The 14,963-nt window shown below is 44.2% G+C and overlaps 2 protein-coding genes and 1 long non-coding RNA gene across 5 annotated transcripts in view; 1 reads left to right on the forward strand and 2 right to left on the reverse strand.

The window, feature by feature from the left end:
• Window positions 1–69: 69 nt before the first annotated feature.
• The window catches only part of LOC114213751 (uncharacterized), a 32,128-nt gene continuing 17,234 nt past the window's right edge, over window positions 70–14,963 (forward strand). Inside the window, exons 1-2 of one of the 2 annotated variants that reach the window (XR_003610268.2) lie at window positions 70–366; window positions 629–806. This is a non-coding gene — a long non-coding RNA (uncharacterized LOC114213751). The remainder of the gene's footprint in view (window positions 367–628; window positions 807–14,963) is intronic. The other variant, XR_003610267.2, reaches the window with a different exon arrangement.
• RSKR (ribosomal protein S6 kinase related) lies at window positions 4,814–10,274 on the reverse strand. Its single transcript, XM_028109019.2, has 12 exons — window positions 10,064–10,274; window positions 9,424–9,672; window positions 9,247–9,330; window positions 9,061–9,129; window positions 8,626–8,695; window positions 8,295–8,399; window positions 8,077–8,117; window positions 7,796–7,823; window positions 7,596–7,685; window positions 7,423–7,511; window positions 7,191–7,301; window positions 4,814–6,767 (listed from the first exon to the last, which is right to left on the reverse strand). Exons 1-12 carry the CDS (start codon window positions 10,118–10,120, stop codon window positions 6,546–6,548), a joined length of 1,215 nt encoding a protein of 404 aa, XP_027964820.1. The 5' UTR covers window positions 10,121–10,274; the 3' UTR covers window positions 4,814–6,545.
• Window positions 10,516–14,963, reverse strand: part of BLTP2 (bridge-like lipid transfer protein family member 2) — a 28,859-nt gene continuing 24,411 nt past the window's right edge. The window contains exons 32-39 of one of the 2 annotated variants that reach the window (XM_028109014.1): window positions 14,202–14,382; window positions 13,466–13,552; window positions 12,960–13,070; window positions 12,690–12,825; window positions 12,455–12,585; window positions 12,180–12,281; window positions 11,755–11,889; window positions 10,516–11,324 (exon numbers count right to left, since the gene is read on the reverse strand). In XM_028109014.1, the coding sequence (XP_027964815.1) occupies window positions 11,142–11,324; window positions 11,755–11,889; window positions 12,180–12,281; window positions 12,455–12,585; window positions 12,690–12,825; window positions 12,960–13,070; window positions 13,466–13,552; window positions 14,202–14,382 (1,066 nt within the window). In that variant the 3' untranslated portion in view covers window positions 10,516–11,141. Of the gene's footprint in view, window positions 11,325–11,754; window positions 11,890–12,179; window positions 12,282–12,454; window positions 12,586–12,689; window positions 12,842–12,959; window positions 13,071–13,465; window positions 13,553–14,201; window positions 14,383–14,963 lie in introns of those variants that run through there. The other variant, XM_028109015.1, reaches the window with a different exon arrangement.

A 14,963-nucleotide genomic window follows, 5' to 3' on the forward strand; every position in this document is an offset into this window, starting at 1 on the left:
CTGGGTACGTCGGCGTAGCGGTCCGCTCCCCTCTCGAGCCCCACGGAAGGGGGCGGGGCCATGCCCCGCCCTCACTGGCCCGCGGGTCGCGCGCGCTCTCTCGACGGACACCCCCACCACCGCCAGCACAGGATGGGGCTGGAGGGCTGGAAGCGTCCCGGGCCCGGGGCCGGTTTTGTGGCCTCACCTCGGGGCGGGTACCCAGGTAGCTGGAAAGTCAAGAAGTCTGTCCCTCCCGCTTCCAGTGGACGACCCTCACACCCTGTCAGAAAAGTTGTCTCGGTTGCCTGGCCTCAGGTGTCTCCCCAGGTTTGCCTTCGTTACCTGGCGCCCCAGCCTTGACCGGAAAGAGCGCGGAAGGGAGAGGTGAGTGGAGCGTTTTGTAACGAGACTTGGTGGGTCGGCTCGAGTAGGCCCTGCGTGGGGGGTGGCCTGAGCTGGAATTCAGCCTCTTCGGAATTTCTCGTGTTTTCCTGGGACTTACCTCAGGGCCTGCTACAAGTTTACGGGAACGACAGCTAACAAGTATTGAACATCTATTAGGTATCTGGCACTGTTCCAAATACTTTACCTATATCCTCTAATCCTCCTAAGTGAAGTAGGTGCTGTAAATATCACCCTTTTGCAGACAAGAAACTGAGTCCTAATGAAACTGGCCCAATACCCCGCCGGTAGTAAATGGCAGAGTCGAGATTTCAACCCATACCACCAACTAACTACAGGACTATATTCTCCTGTGGGCTTGAATCCCCTCCGTGGGAAGTCAGCTATTGAAGGTGGAATTGATTTTTGGAAACAGCCTAATGGTAAGTATTTAGAGTTTATGATAAAGTGTGTTCATTGCAACATTCACTGTACCTTACACTCTGAAGTCTTAATGAATTTGGAAAAGGAAATCATCCAAAGAGGAGGAACTATAATCTGTCATGAACTAACTGTAGGGCTCTCAGGTAATGAGCTCTCAGGTGATGAGCTCCTGTGGTCTGATACCATGGCCACTAGCCACATGTGATTACTGAGCACTTCAACTGTGGCTAGTACAAACTGAGATGTATTATAGGTGTAAAATACAAACTGGATTTCAAAGACTTTGTATGGAAAAAAGAATATAAAATTTTTAAATCTTGATTACATGTTGAAGTTATATTTCAGGTATATTAGGTTAAGTAAAATACATTAAAATTAATTTCACCTGTTTCTTTTTGCCTTTTTAATGTGGCTACTAGCAAATTTAAAATGACTTATGGGGCTTACCTTGTACTTCTATGGGACAGCACTGCTCTAGAAACATAACAGTCCCAGCCTGCAGGCACTATGGATAACAGTTGCTTGAATGGAAAACTGGAAGAAAGACCATGTAAGAGCACAAACTTGAGCCTGGGCTTTCCCAAGACTCAGCAGAGGGTATCCCAAGGTGTATGTACTTCTGGTCAATTAAAAAGATTCAACAAATAAAACAAGGGTGGGGAGTGGCAGAAAAAAAACAAAAAACTAAGTGCTACTGGTAAAAGCTTGTATCATAGAAATGTGTGAATTGGAATGCTTAGTCCTTGTTGCAATTGGTATGTCAGATGCTAGTGAGAACCCAAAACGATATGGTGCTTCCAGTAGCAAAGCAGGAGGGAGATGGAAGGGTGGATGAGTGGGAAAATACCATTATAAATAGGTAACATAAATAGAATGTTTGTTGGTGTTACTTTGCATAATTTTTAAAATTTGGTGTTTTCAAATTATAAACATAATAGATACCTGTTATTGCAAGTGAAACAATGCAATGCAAAAATGTATTAAAGGCAAAGCATCCCCCCTCCATTCTCCCTGCCTGAGGTACTCAATAGTGTGTACACCTTTGTAACATATGCATACACATACACAGATTCTGTATGTCTATTTACACACACATTTTCCTCCCCAAAATTAATGTTGAATGGGGTCTCTGGGATTGAGGGCTAGTGTCTTTTTTTTCCTCCACTTGTACTTACTCCTTTCTCCCTTCCATTTTTTTCACGTTCTCTCACACATGAAGGGGAAGAAGGCATTGAGTTCTTTACAAAAATGGCATCATTTCTTACACTTCTGCATTTTTTCTTCCTCATTCAATGTCTTGTACAGAGCCTTTTTTTTTTTTTAGGTAAACTACTCCCAACATGGGGCTTGAACTCATAACCCCCCAAAATCAAGAGTGGCATGCTCTACCAACTGAGCCAGCCAGGTGCCCCTTGTATAGAGCCTTCTACGTCAACTGATATAGATGTAATTAGTTGATTTATCACTTCATCTTCCTTGCCATTTTTTAAAAAATGGGTTTTTTCTCTTCTAATTTGTAAGTTTTATGTGATAGACCTTAACTGTCATCACAATACAAATTTTTTTAGCTGTTTTTGTCCATTGACTTTATTAATGGTATCTTTGACCCTACAGATAAGATTTTTATTTTAAAGATTTTATCAGAGAGAGAGCACAAATAGGGGGAGCCCAATGTGGGACTCGATCCCAGGATCCTGGGATCATGACCTGGGCCAAAGTCCGACGTTTAACCGACTGAGCCACCCAAGGGTCCCCATATAAGACTTTTATGGGGTCGAGTTGTTTATCTTTCCTTTAAGAGCATCTTGATTGAGTCATTCCTTCTTCAAATTTTTATGTAAATATGTTTTTCTTTTATAGTGCTTTCATTTTCTGTCTTGGTTTAGGTATCTCCTCCACCCCTTGACTGTAGATCTAATCTCCCAAATGTTCTAAAATTTTTAATGTTTTGACGATCACATTTAAATCCTTAATGTATCTGGAATTAAGTTTTGTATATGCTATGAAATAGGGGTCCAAATATTTCAGAACACTTGTACTTTTATTTTTTAAGTAATCTCTATGCTTAACGTGGGGCTCGAATTTACAATCCCAAGATCAAGAGTTGCATACTCTACCAAATGAACCAGCCAGGTACCCCAACACTTGTAATTTTTTTAATTTTAGGATTAGAGATTACTTATTTTGTAAAAATCCAAATACATAACCCAAATCAGCAACTCTGAGACGTATGCACCAGGCAGTTCTAAGTGAACTCAAGGATGAAACTGTGGAATTAGTAGCCCTGCTACAATGAATGATGTATGTGTGTATGATGTGAATGATGGGAGTACTGAACAAAGGAGGCAGTGTGACAGCTGCTAATCAGTGGGGCTCCATAAACCAGCAAAACTCATGGAAATAATATGTTCACAGAACATAACCAAAACCAAACTATAGGGAGTAAGGTAGCATGTTTTGTAAATAATCATTCCTGATTAATCTATTAGAACTCATCGTAGCAGTTGTATTAGTTTGCTAGGGTTGCTATAACAAAGTAGCACAGACTGGGTGGCACAAACAACAGAAATTTATTTTCTCACAATTCTAGAGGCTAGAAGTCTGAGATCAAGGTGTCAACAGAGTTGGTTTCTTCTGAGGCTTTCCCACTGGCTTGTAGATAGCTGTTGTCTTCCCTCTTGTGTGTGTCTGTGTCCTAATTTCTTCTTTATAAGGACACCAATCATTGGATTAGGGCCAACCCACATGACCTTATTTTAACTTAATTACGTCTTTAAAGACTATCTTCAAATACAGTCACATTCTGAAGTACTGGGGGTTTGGACTTCAACGTATGAAAGTGGGAGGGGGAGTGCAGTGGAGACACAATTCAGCTCGTAACAGGATTAATAATGCAGTGAATATGATTTTATTTTGAAAAAGCTTTGACAAGATTTTTACATTGAAGACTATTTAAAGAAGTAACTAAGGAATTATGATTACCAATTTGTTAAATTAATGAACAAATGAACAAATCGATATATGGTAAAGAAACTCAGATGTAAGAAACAATGAGTAGAACTACAAAGACACTTTTCTAGAAGAATATAAGCATTGGTGTTAAGACTAATCTTACATTCTTAGAAAAGATAGAAGGGAGTACAGCATAAAATATCCATACTGATAGGTATATCTGATTTCTTCTAGGTAATGAAAAAGCATAGAGTTAAACTTAAAAGATACCAGGTTGTATATAAAAGTATTTTTTAAGTGAATTTCATGTGGATAAATAAAAGGTATTGTATTTATAAGTCAATGATTCTAAATGGGGGTGGAGGATGGCAGGAAAGAATGCCTTCCAGGGATGAACATATCAAAACTGAGGGGTGAAGATGGTGCTTTTTCAAATTATACTTTCTGAAACATTGATTTTCTGTCCCCCCTCTACTCCACCCTGAGAATCACTGCTATAGTGCCCCACTGATTTGAATAGAGTGCATTAAAAATGTCCACATTTGATAAATGATTCAAACTATTATGGTCCCAAAGCTACCTAATATTTCCTAAGAAAGGGACCCTAGTGACATCTCGACCATGTCCAAAAGACCTTAACCCAATATGCTGCTGTGACCAGAGAGACTATATAATGTCAGGTGACCTGAATATTAATTAACACTGGACCAGACACTGGACTAGTATCATAAAATCATCCACATCTGCCCTTTGAAAAAGCATCACAGAACTCAGAAGCCCCCCCCGGCCACAACCAAGAACGAGTGATTATAACCCCCTCATTTTTATATATAGGAAACTAAGATCCAGGGAAGTTAAAATAACTTGTGTAAAGACTCTGAGATAGTTATTGGTGGATCTAAGCACCAGTCTAATACTCGTAACTACTTTAGAAACCATTAATTCCTATTTGTAGTATTCAGAGTTTTTATCCAATATGCAGTTCTGGTCACTACAACTTAAAAAAAAAAAATGTAATAAAGCTAAAAAAGTATCTAAAGAGAAACAAATGAGATAATCAAAAGGATTAATGTTACATTTATTTATTCATGTATATCCCAACCTTGTTCCAAAAAGGCTTGCAAAGATGCAGATAATAAAAAGAAAATAAAGGCAGAAAAGGAAGATGGAACCAAGAATGTGGCTAGCATACAAAATAGACAACATGAAGTCCTAAACACTTGCTGGAAGTGGACTGCAAATTAGGCTCTAAGTGGCCTAGCATTGATATGAAGAGAAAAATACAGTCTGTTGAATATTTAGTGTCTTTAAGGTAAAACCAGACAGCGATTCAGGAAAAGCAGTTGGGTCCAGAGGAAATTTCTCCCATGCATCCTTATATAGAACATTATGAATTATAGTGAACACCCTTCACAGTATATCCATAGCAATTAAATTTCATAGGGATTTTCCTACAGATTGCCAAAGTACAATCCAGAAAAAGCAATTTTGCAGAGGCCAATAAAATGCCAGCTATGTACAGGGAAAATCTGGCTTAATCCAGGGAACAGAATTAATAAACACAAGTGTACAGGGTGTTCCAGACTCTCTTTGGTCTGCAAAGAGAGATCAGAAATAACTGAAGAATAATAAAAATGAAGATTTTGAAGGGCCCCTGGCTGGCTCAGTCAAAAGAGCATGTGACTCTTGATCTCGGGCTTGTGAGTTTTAGCCCCACATTGGGTGTAGAGATTACTTAAATACATAAATTTTTTTAAAAAATGAAGGTTTTGAAAAGTTAAAGAAAAATGAAGTCAGTAAAGGCCAGAAATATATACAAATTTAAGGTCCAGATGATTTTCCTTACTAAAGGAAAAGGTTCTTGAAATACATCTAATCTTAAATCTTAAGGCTGATGTCAACGCCTCTTAATCCCTTGGTTTGCCCATCAGAAACTGAATCCTAGGCTATCTAGGGAAATGATCAGTTTAAGAATCTTGTCTTTTGAAGAGATTTTGTTTTGGAAAAAAATTCGCTATCCCAATCAGCCCTAGAAAAAGCATTTAACCCACATTTGTTTCAGTTCCTTTTCCTCACATTAGGCTATTAGATTCACTTTTGAAATTTTTAAAAATTAGATTTATTACAGACTGGCTTTCAGCCCCCAGATGGTATGTTTTAGCTGCATATTTAGGGGTTAAAATGCCAGCTTATGAGACCTTTGAAAAACATTCATAGTGCTTCTAACAAGCCTATTAAAAACACATAAATAGCACCTTGAGACCCCATGAAGTGTCATTATTGCTCAAGAAAGGAAATATGGCAGGGGCACCTGGGTGGCTCAGTCAGTTAAGCATCCAACTCTTTATTTTGGCTCAGATCATGATCTCAGGGTTGTGAGATTGAGCCCCACATCAGGCTCTGCACTGGGCATGGAGCCTGATTAAGATTCTGTCTCCTTCTGCCCCTCCGCCCTCTAATAATAATAAAAAAGAAATATAGCAGAGAGACAAGGAATGGGAAAAGTAGAATAAGCCTCTGGCTGAAAGCTTCAGGGTATGAGCATTGGAGAAATGAAGCAAAGGAAAAGGTCAACACTCTGATCCGAGATGTTGATTTGAGAGGTGGGTTGTACTGGGGGTGGGGAGGGGTCGGGCCAAGATTTGAACTCTGGCCCAACAAGTAGAACAGAATGGTTAAGAGGCTACATATTAAAAACAAACTGGATCATCAAAGTGGTCATACTGAGTTGGCAGTGGAGGAAATCCTCAGGTTCCCAGATGGGCCCAAATCTACAGTAGAGGGGCTCAAGCAAGGCTGGGATGGACCCGGTAGGACTCCAGGTTACAGTCAAAATCCTTGAAAAGCATGGACTCCGATGGACTGGGCTGGGTAGCTTGTGTCTCCATGACAAAGTTCACTGGCTGCTTCCGTAGGAGCTCTGGGTCAAAGGCCACACCCCGAAAGAAAGGGTGGACCTGGAAGTGATGCAAGTAACGCAGACGATGGAGGGGATTCTGGCATAAAAGCTGAAGGCAAATAGATCATGAAGGATGAGGGACTGGGATAGGAAGGGGGCTAAACAGAAAAGCTGGAAAAGAAGTTAATGAAGCTATGGAGGGCAGGAAGAATCCTAAAGAGGATTTGAAAGAGAAACAGGCTAATTTGGGGGCAAAGGTGGGAATAAAGGTGCTGTATTGGTAAGAGCACTGGCCCTCTCTCTGAGAAGTGACCTGTTATGGATGGGGAGGGTATTTGAAGGATGAGGAACTCAGAACTGAAACTTAAAATGCTGGTTAGAGGGAAAATGGTGAGGTGGTACTTGATCAAGTTGGAGCACACCCCCACCCCAGCCAGATTGTTAGAGAAATGGGGAAATATCACTTCAGTGATAAGGAAAGGAGAGAATGAATGGTTTGGTAGTCAAGAAGGAAAACAGTGTTCACCCTTACCTCATGGAGCAGGAGTGAGAGCCCCTGGTTAAGAGAAGCTGGGATCTCAAAATCATAGTGGGTCACACTTGCCAACATGGCCACATGATCTCTCTCTGCAGCCACTGGGAACTGAGTTGGGGGGAGGGGCAGTGTCATTGCTTGGTAGGAATAAGGCAAGATTTCCTAAGGTCTTCTTCCCACTACAGGGCAAAGCTCCTCTCTCTGCCCAACATTGCTACCATTCTCTCACCTTCCCAGTTGCCAGAGAGAAAAGCAAGACACCCAGGGACCACCAATCAGCAGCATGGTTGTAAGGCCCTCCACTCAGGACCTCTGGGGCTAGATTTGAAAGACAGTTGTCATTGACATCAATTGGCTAGATTCCTGCCAATGTTTACCCACCAGCTTTAGCACCTCTCTCACCCATGTATTGAAGAGTGCCACAGATAGTATAGGCTCGGGTTCCCTGGGGCAGGTGGCGGGACAGACCAAAGTCTGTCAGTTTCAGATGGCCTGTGAAAGATAAGGCAACAGCACCACTCTGTTCCTCCCCTCATCAGCCATGACTTATTCCCAAACTGAGGGTCCTCTCATTCTGGGGCTAGGAAAAGAAAAGGACTTACCTCGTTCATCCAGAAGGATATTCTCCATCTGAAAAATCACAGGTGATTAAGTTATTAGTCATCCCCTTCCTTTCAACCTTCTTTCATCATGTATACCTCCCAGCTGAGGAAGATGCCCTATTCAGCATTCAGGCCTATACTTTGATGGCCCTTGCCCAAATCCTTAGCACTCCCGAGGGCCCCAAGGTTAGCTGTTCTCAGCTCCCCGCTGCCTTCTTAGACCTGTTGGAACTTCTTACTGAGGCCCCACTTCAGACAAAGAAAAAAGCACTTAACTCTACCTTCACATCTCGATGGATGATGCCCAAATCATGGAGGTAGCCTGTGAATGACAAGTATGGGGTGTGCTAAAGCTCTCCTGTCTTTCCAGATTCCCTGGTAGTTCCCATCCCATTCCTATCCCTGTTCTTTGACGTCCAGAGTTAATATCAAATCTCTTCTCTCTGCCCTTCCCTCTTAATTCTTCCCTCATTTCCATTACCATTCTTGTTTCACTTACACAGCACCAGAACCAGTTCAGCAGCAAAGAGGCGGATGGAGGCCTCAGCAAAGCAGCCAACAGAGGACCACAGGGAGTGAAGATCTGTACTGCAGTAGCTGCACACTGCAAAGTACCAGAAGTCTAGGCAATATTGGGGTTACTGTGCCTGGGCTCAAGGCATTTTAGGCCTCTTGCCCAAACTGATGCCACCTGTTGTTCCCTCTCCTTTTGGGAGAGAGAAGTGCTCTGAGAAGGGAAAGAGCAAAGGGAAAACAAGCCAAAGGGATGGGTAATCTCAGGTGGGGAGTACAACAGAAGGATTCTTGGAAATGAGAGGCCAGTCACTCACTAATGAAGAGGTGCCGTTTTCCCTGCCAGCTGTCCCCCAAACCGTGTACAAAAGGATGGTTGATCTGTCGCTAGGAATGAAGAAAACAGGAAGTTAGGAAAGAGGTCATTGAGGATCAAGGGAGCCAAGAAGTCAGGATTTACCTAGTTATGCAGAAAAGGAGCTGCTGCCCCACCTCTCAGTTCAGGTGAACTAAGTAGGGACTGCCTGCCTGGTAATCTCAAAACCAGCATGATACTGAGGAACACACCAGGATATGCTGGAGAGATTTCCACGGAAGAACCTAGAATTAACTGCTGATAACTACTTTTCCCAGGATCTACTTTGGTTGAAGCAGAGGGAGGGGGCATAACCAGGAAGAGCAGGAGAGGAAAGGCACCTTCTCCACCTGTGGTTTAGTTCTTCCTAGGATCCATTCCTGGGCTCTGTGCATACCTGGATGCTAACCTCCTCTTTGCACTGCCTCAGGATGTCCCTCTGTAGGACCTTTACCTTGGGCACCACCTATAAAAGGAGAGGAGTGATGACTCCTACAGGTTGTTTATGCCTACCAAACCTTTCTAGAACCAAGACTGGAGGCAGGGACTAGAGAATGATGTGGAAGAGTACCTAGGTCCCTACCTTCACTGCAAATACTGCTTTCTGGCCACAGTCTATCACCTTGAGGACCGTTCCGAAGGAGCCTTTAGCCACAAGGCCTAAAATCTGTACAGAGAAATGGAGAAATAGCATAATTGAAACTCTGGCCATTCCTAGATGTCTCCCCAAGACTGAGACCCCTTCCAGGGACTGACCTACCTTCAGCTGGTGATGCCCCTTAAGGGGCCTAATGGGGAACTCCGGCAGAAAAAGGCTGACGAACTGAGGCACTGGCCACTCAGACAGAGGCTTCTCTATTAGCAGCGGGGCCGGCCGCAGGGGCTCCTGGCGTGGGCACTGATGCGCCCGTAGTCCCCACAGCTCTTCCGCGCCTGACCTGGTAGTCCCCACACCTGACCAGAGGCTCTTCCAGCCTCGGACCCCGGGACCCCGGACGTTGCCACCCTGCTGAGAACCGAGGGAGCCACTCTAAACCTCTGCCCTTGAGGCGTTACAAGTTCTGCCCATCTCAGAAGGCATACCCTCAAACCACAACCTTAGGGATACATTGTTGAGCACAAGGTAAAATTGCCATTACCCTTGCTTTGGGCCAAGGCCTAGGTTTCCTGGATATGATTCAAATCCTCTAGGAAAGCAGTACTTGGACATTTTCCCTTTGAGGCATCGGAGATTCAGCCTGTGCCTCTTGGTAGGGGGTTGGGATATTTTCACAGCATAGGCTCCTGTTCCACCTCCACAGTGGGCATCGTTAACATTCTCCTCACCAGTCAGTAACCAGGCCTTAAGACCATGCCCCCTTAACCTCCCCTAAACAGGCTGCCAGAGTCCCACAGCCTACCTTATGAGAAGCAGCCACCGGGGCATGTTGCCCCTGCCGACAGCTCACTGTTCCCATCCAAAGCCTCTGCCTCCTCTCCTCCTGCTAAATCTGCTGTCCCAGTTACATAAGCAACTCCTGCCCCTGATGCTACATTACACATGAGCCCCGCCTCTTCTTGCCGTTCATGACTAGAGATGCAAGTTGATGCAGCCAAACCCCACTCTTATCCCCAAATCCTATCCCCCCCACCCCAGTTATGAATAGGTTCATAGCCAGCACTAAAATGTGCAGAGACCTATTAGGAGGCCAGTGTCACACCAGTGCTGGGAAGTATCTGTGATATAGTTTCACAGAGGAGGGAAGAGGCATTAGAGTGGTAGTTAGAGGATATGTCTTGGGTTGATAGGGAGGGAGGGACAGAGGTTGAAACCCATGCACTTAACACACCAAAAAAAAAAAAAAAAAAAAAATCAAATTTAAAATATATATATTTTTCTCTTTAAGTCGTTTTCTTACCATTCTTCAGGGCATACCCCAAGGGGACCCATGGCCAGCCCTGGCATCTATTGCTATCTTCCCAAGTGAACTTGGCACAGATAAAGAAGGGGCTGATTCCCCCCCAGAACCCTAATATACCTCTCATACAAGGCAGTGGAATGAGGAACAGGAGATTGGCTCCTCCCCTCAACTTTTTAGCACAGAGGGAGAGCAGTTACACTTAGAAATATATATGTATATATTTATATATAGGCCTATAAAAATTTATCACACTTGATCAGAACTGTCCCTCCCACCCTTTCAGTTAGCCCCAACGGAACCAGATCCTGATCCTGGGCCCATTCCCTGGGTCTTGCTCTCTTGATGCCTCTCTGGCCCTTGGCCTGCTGATCAGAGGTAGAACTCAGCATTATTATCCACTGTATTCTGCAGGGAACAGGCCAGCTGCTAAAAGAGCAGTGCCTCTCTCCACAGTACCCTGTGGGCTCCTGACCCCCCACAAATCCTGATAGGTAAAGGGAAATGCCTCCCACCCCACAAGTCCCATGGGCCTGAGCCAGAGTCAGATCCTGTACTGCAGCCACTCTTGGATGCTGGGTCACTTGCGCCTGCCAAAGATGGACTTCTTGCCAGGGTTCTTGTTGCCCACACTTAAACCGATGAGGAGCCGAGCTTTCTCCTCCTCTTCCTGCTGTGGCATGTTGAGGTCTGATTTAGTTTCTAGCTTTCCCCGGACCTCAGACCCTGTTGCAGGTTTCAGCCTTAACTTCTCTTTGATTACCTGATAGGTTAGAGAGGAGTAAAAAGGAAGGTAAATATTAGTGGTACAGGCAGAATAAATCAATGTGAACCAAGTCAATAAAGATTTATTAAGCTTACATGAAGGCACAGTGGGGCAATTCAAATTATAAAACGATCTCTGCTTTCAAGAAGCTTACAGTCTAATTAGAACCCATTCTGAACCTGAAGTTGTGTCAGCTCTCGGTTTCCTAAAAATCAACTGTTAACATATATGAAATACTCAGTAAACATCTAATTTAATCATCTGACCAAAATCATGGAGAGGGTAGGGATAGAAGTTGTTCACTTCATTCAGCTGCCCATCCCCAAGGCTGCTTGTCCTACATATGTCCTACAATGAAATGCGCCTGCGCACAGGATCTGTTTGCCAGCCCCTGCTAACCAAACAGCCACGAACTCTGCCGGGATACCTGGGCAACCAGGGCTTTGCGGCTGTCCCTCTTGACAGCCATGGCAAAGTCTAGCCATGTCCATGTATTGTTATGGTACTCCAGACAGGGCAGCACCAGGTTAAGGTCACCCCAGTCCACACTGTTCTTCTCACCCTGCAAGGGGGTGGGGGGAGAGAAAAGAATCAAAAGATGTATCAGCTGCCATTTTTAGTTCAAGCAATACCTGAGTCCAAGTCTAGTGCTTTCCTACAGCAGCAGTTTACAGATACTGATTTCCCTTTTACCTCATCCTGTAATGGTACTGATTCCTGAAGGCAGCAGAGGGAACAGATTAGCCCCCACATACCAGCTTTACAAACTAGACTGTTGTGTCTAACTTTAATCTCTGGTCTTATCTGGTTCCCTTCCCACGCTGTTCTAGAAAGTACTAGGGAGGAGCAGACCTTGTAGCTGACACACAGAGGAACCTGTGGAATCTTTATGTAGATGAAGGAGTTGTTCATGGCAGCTCGCTCTTTCATCTTGTCAATATCATCCACAGGGTGCTAGGAAAGGCAGGAAAGGAGTGTGAGTCCCTGAAACCATCAGAAAAAACTTAGGACCCCAAACATCTCCATCTCCTTTCATCCCTGGAAAAGAATGAAGAAATCCCCTGCTGGGCCAAACAGAGAACCCCAGGACTCTCCCATCTCTCTATCATCAGGGGCATGTGTGGTACCTCAGGTACTTTCCGAAATGACCTCCTCACGCCAGAACTCCGATTTAAGCCTTGTGCCACACCCTTTCCAGGGCCCAGTGGTGCTGCATCATCTGTTGCAATCAGCTGCCGAGGCTTCACCACTGGTATTCCTATGAAAAAGCAAGAATACCAGCCGCTATCCTCTTTCTGAAGCTTTAGCTATCTCTGGGGCTGCTACCCCAGTCTTCTGGAGCTCCACCATAAAAGTTCTCACCAGTAGTCACCAGTTTGGACTTATCTTCTTCATCTCCAACCTCATCATCTTCCACACTTCGGCCAGGAAAGAAAAAACCCATTATTCTATGGAAGAACTGGTGTGTCAGCTGGATGGTGAGAGGCACCACATTTACCTAAAGAGGAAAAAGGCTGAAGAAGCAATTAAGCTCAGACATCATCCCTCAGTTTACCTACCCCTAATGTAACATAACACAGATAGCTTTTGAGTGCCCTTTGTTTCTGGATCCCCAAAGGACTGTATACTAACCTCAAAGTGTTCCTTAACAGAAATACCCCCAACAGGGGGCCGGACTTTGCTGAAGAGGCGGAGGGCCAGCTGTCGCCCAGACTGGCAGGAGCTCTGGGGCCGCAGGACTACCTATAGGATAAAGAGTGATAAATCAACCTTCAAATCCATTCAGACTAAGAAGAAAAGCAATGGTCTTGCTAAGCTGAGCAAGCTTTCAACCTCTCAGATCACCACACTGCTTCCCACACTGGATTTATGTGGAAGGGCCCTTACAAATGCCCTGTGTTAGGGGGCGGCTGGGTGGCTTAGTTAAGCATCCAACTCTTGATTTCCGCTCAGGTCATGATCTCAGGGTCATGAGATCTAGCCCTGTGTCAGGCTCCGTGCTGATCACAGAGTCTGGTTGGGATTCTCTCTTTTCCTCTCCCTCTGCCCCTCCTCTCTCTCTGAAATAAGTGAAATCTTACAAATGCCCCGTGTTAGGAAGCATGAGAATGGGGGAGGAATGGGGAAATAAGACTTGCCTTATAGACCGCATTGGGGAGGAGGTTGTTCATAGTGAACCAGCCCAACTCCAGAAGATGTTCTGCTGTGTCATCAGACTTATTCACCTATAAAAAGATTTCCCACCCCCCCCGACCCCATATACTATAATAAGCCTTTCTCAGGAGCTTGCTAGAGAATTGCTACATATTCTGTTTTCAGGTTCTCCATATGTTTAATCCCAACCTTTGGTATCCCTTTCAATTTCATACAGTCACTTCAACCTTTAATCCAGTGTTTCTCATGGGTACTGGCGCAGACACTAAGTGCCAGTAGCACTTCCTAGTCACTGTGATATTCAGAAATGGTCTCACATATTTCCAAACTCCCAGAGAGAAAGGGTGTGGAATAATGAATCATGTCCTCTCCTCCATGCCATTGGTTATTTATTGCAGGAAAGCTGAATGTCAGTAGAGAATTAACAGTCTTATTCCAAGCTGGACTTGGAAGATTACTTCCCTCTGGGCCATATTTCTAGGGGTAATCTTATTCAGTGAAAGGAGCATTTGATCAAGCTCATCTAGATCTGTGTTATTTCATAGTACAAACAATTGTGTCTAAGGGGAACTATGCTCATATCTCTATCATCATTAATACCGTCATCAGTAATCATATAATAATTAGCCTGTTTGTATCTCTTTCTGAAAGTTAAGACTCCTGAGATAGGTCAGTGCCTCTCAATACAGCTGCCTTTGTATGACTGTATATACCCGATACCTTGCTGTAGAGGAACCGCTGCAGCTCCAGTTCAGCAATTCCTAGCTGTCCATCTTCCTCTGTCAAGCGCCATCGTGCCTGAGCAAAGTAAAACTCAGTGCGACGGACCACACTCACATCTTCTTGTTGCTTTCGCAACTCCATCTTATTGGCCTGTTGCAACTGGAAGTCCTTAAAACACCTATAAATGGACAGGAGGGCCAAAGCCAATAAGGGTAACAGCATTTGGGTTAGGGTGAGGTGGGATGTTCTAGAATGATGCAGAAAGTAAACCCACAGATGGACCTATTTTGGAACAGGTATTCCCTAAATTTTTTCCACTGGATTCATTGCTCCCACACCTGGAGCCTGGGAGAATAAATCCCATCTTTTAGTTCCATGGCTGCTGCTGCCCTTTTTTTAAGCTCTACACCCAACGTGGGGCTTGAACTCATGATCCTGAGATCAAGAGTGGCATGCTCTACTGACAGCCAGCCAGGCAGCCCCCACAGCTAATAAAGTAGTCTCTGCCCACTAACAAACCCCTACAATTGTATCTGCAATGGTGCTCCTTACTGATCAACTTCAAGACATTTTATTTTCAGTTCACCTGCATATAGCAAGACCACAAAAGTGATCTTTCCAAACCATCTGGTTTTCTCCTTTCCTAGGAGGTACTCTAATGAAGAGCCAAAGGAAAGGCTCTTCTATTCTCAGTCTTTTGGCCAAGTCCAGCCAGGCTCATTCAGAAAGTACCCAAATCTACATCAGCCTTTGATGATG

The sequence above is a fragment of the Eumetopias jubatus genome, unplaced genomic scaffold (genome assembly GCF_037043125.1).
Source record: "Eumetopias jubatus isolate StellerSeaLion01/CBP00866 unplaced genomic scaffold, mEumJub1_p1.0 scaffold_10, whole genome shotgun sequence".
Lineage (NCBI taxonomy): Eukaryota > Metazoa > Chordata > Mammalia > Carnivora > Otariidae > Eumetopias > Eumetopias jubatus.

Bases quoted from the DNA above. Each gene is read 5' to 3' on its own strand.
- RSKR (XM_028109019.2), bottom strand. From the start codon at position 10,120: ATGGGAACAGTGAGCTGTCGGCAGGGGCAACATGCCCCGGTGGCTGCT. The intron at 9,130-9,246 runs GTAGGGACCTAG...CTCCTTTTATAG, and splicing joins AAGCAGTATTTGCAGTGAAG to GTGGTGCCCAAGGTAAAGGT. The intron at 8,118-8,294 runs GTAAGTGAAACA...TGTCATTCACAG, and splicing joins TGAACTGGTTCTGGTGCTGT to GCTACCTCCATGATTTGGGC.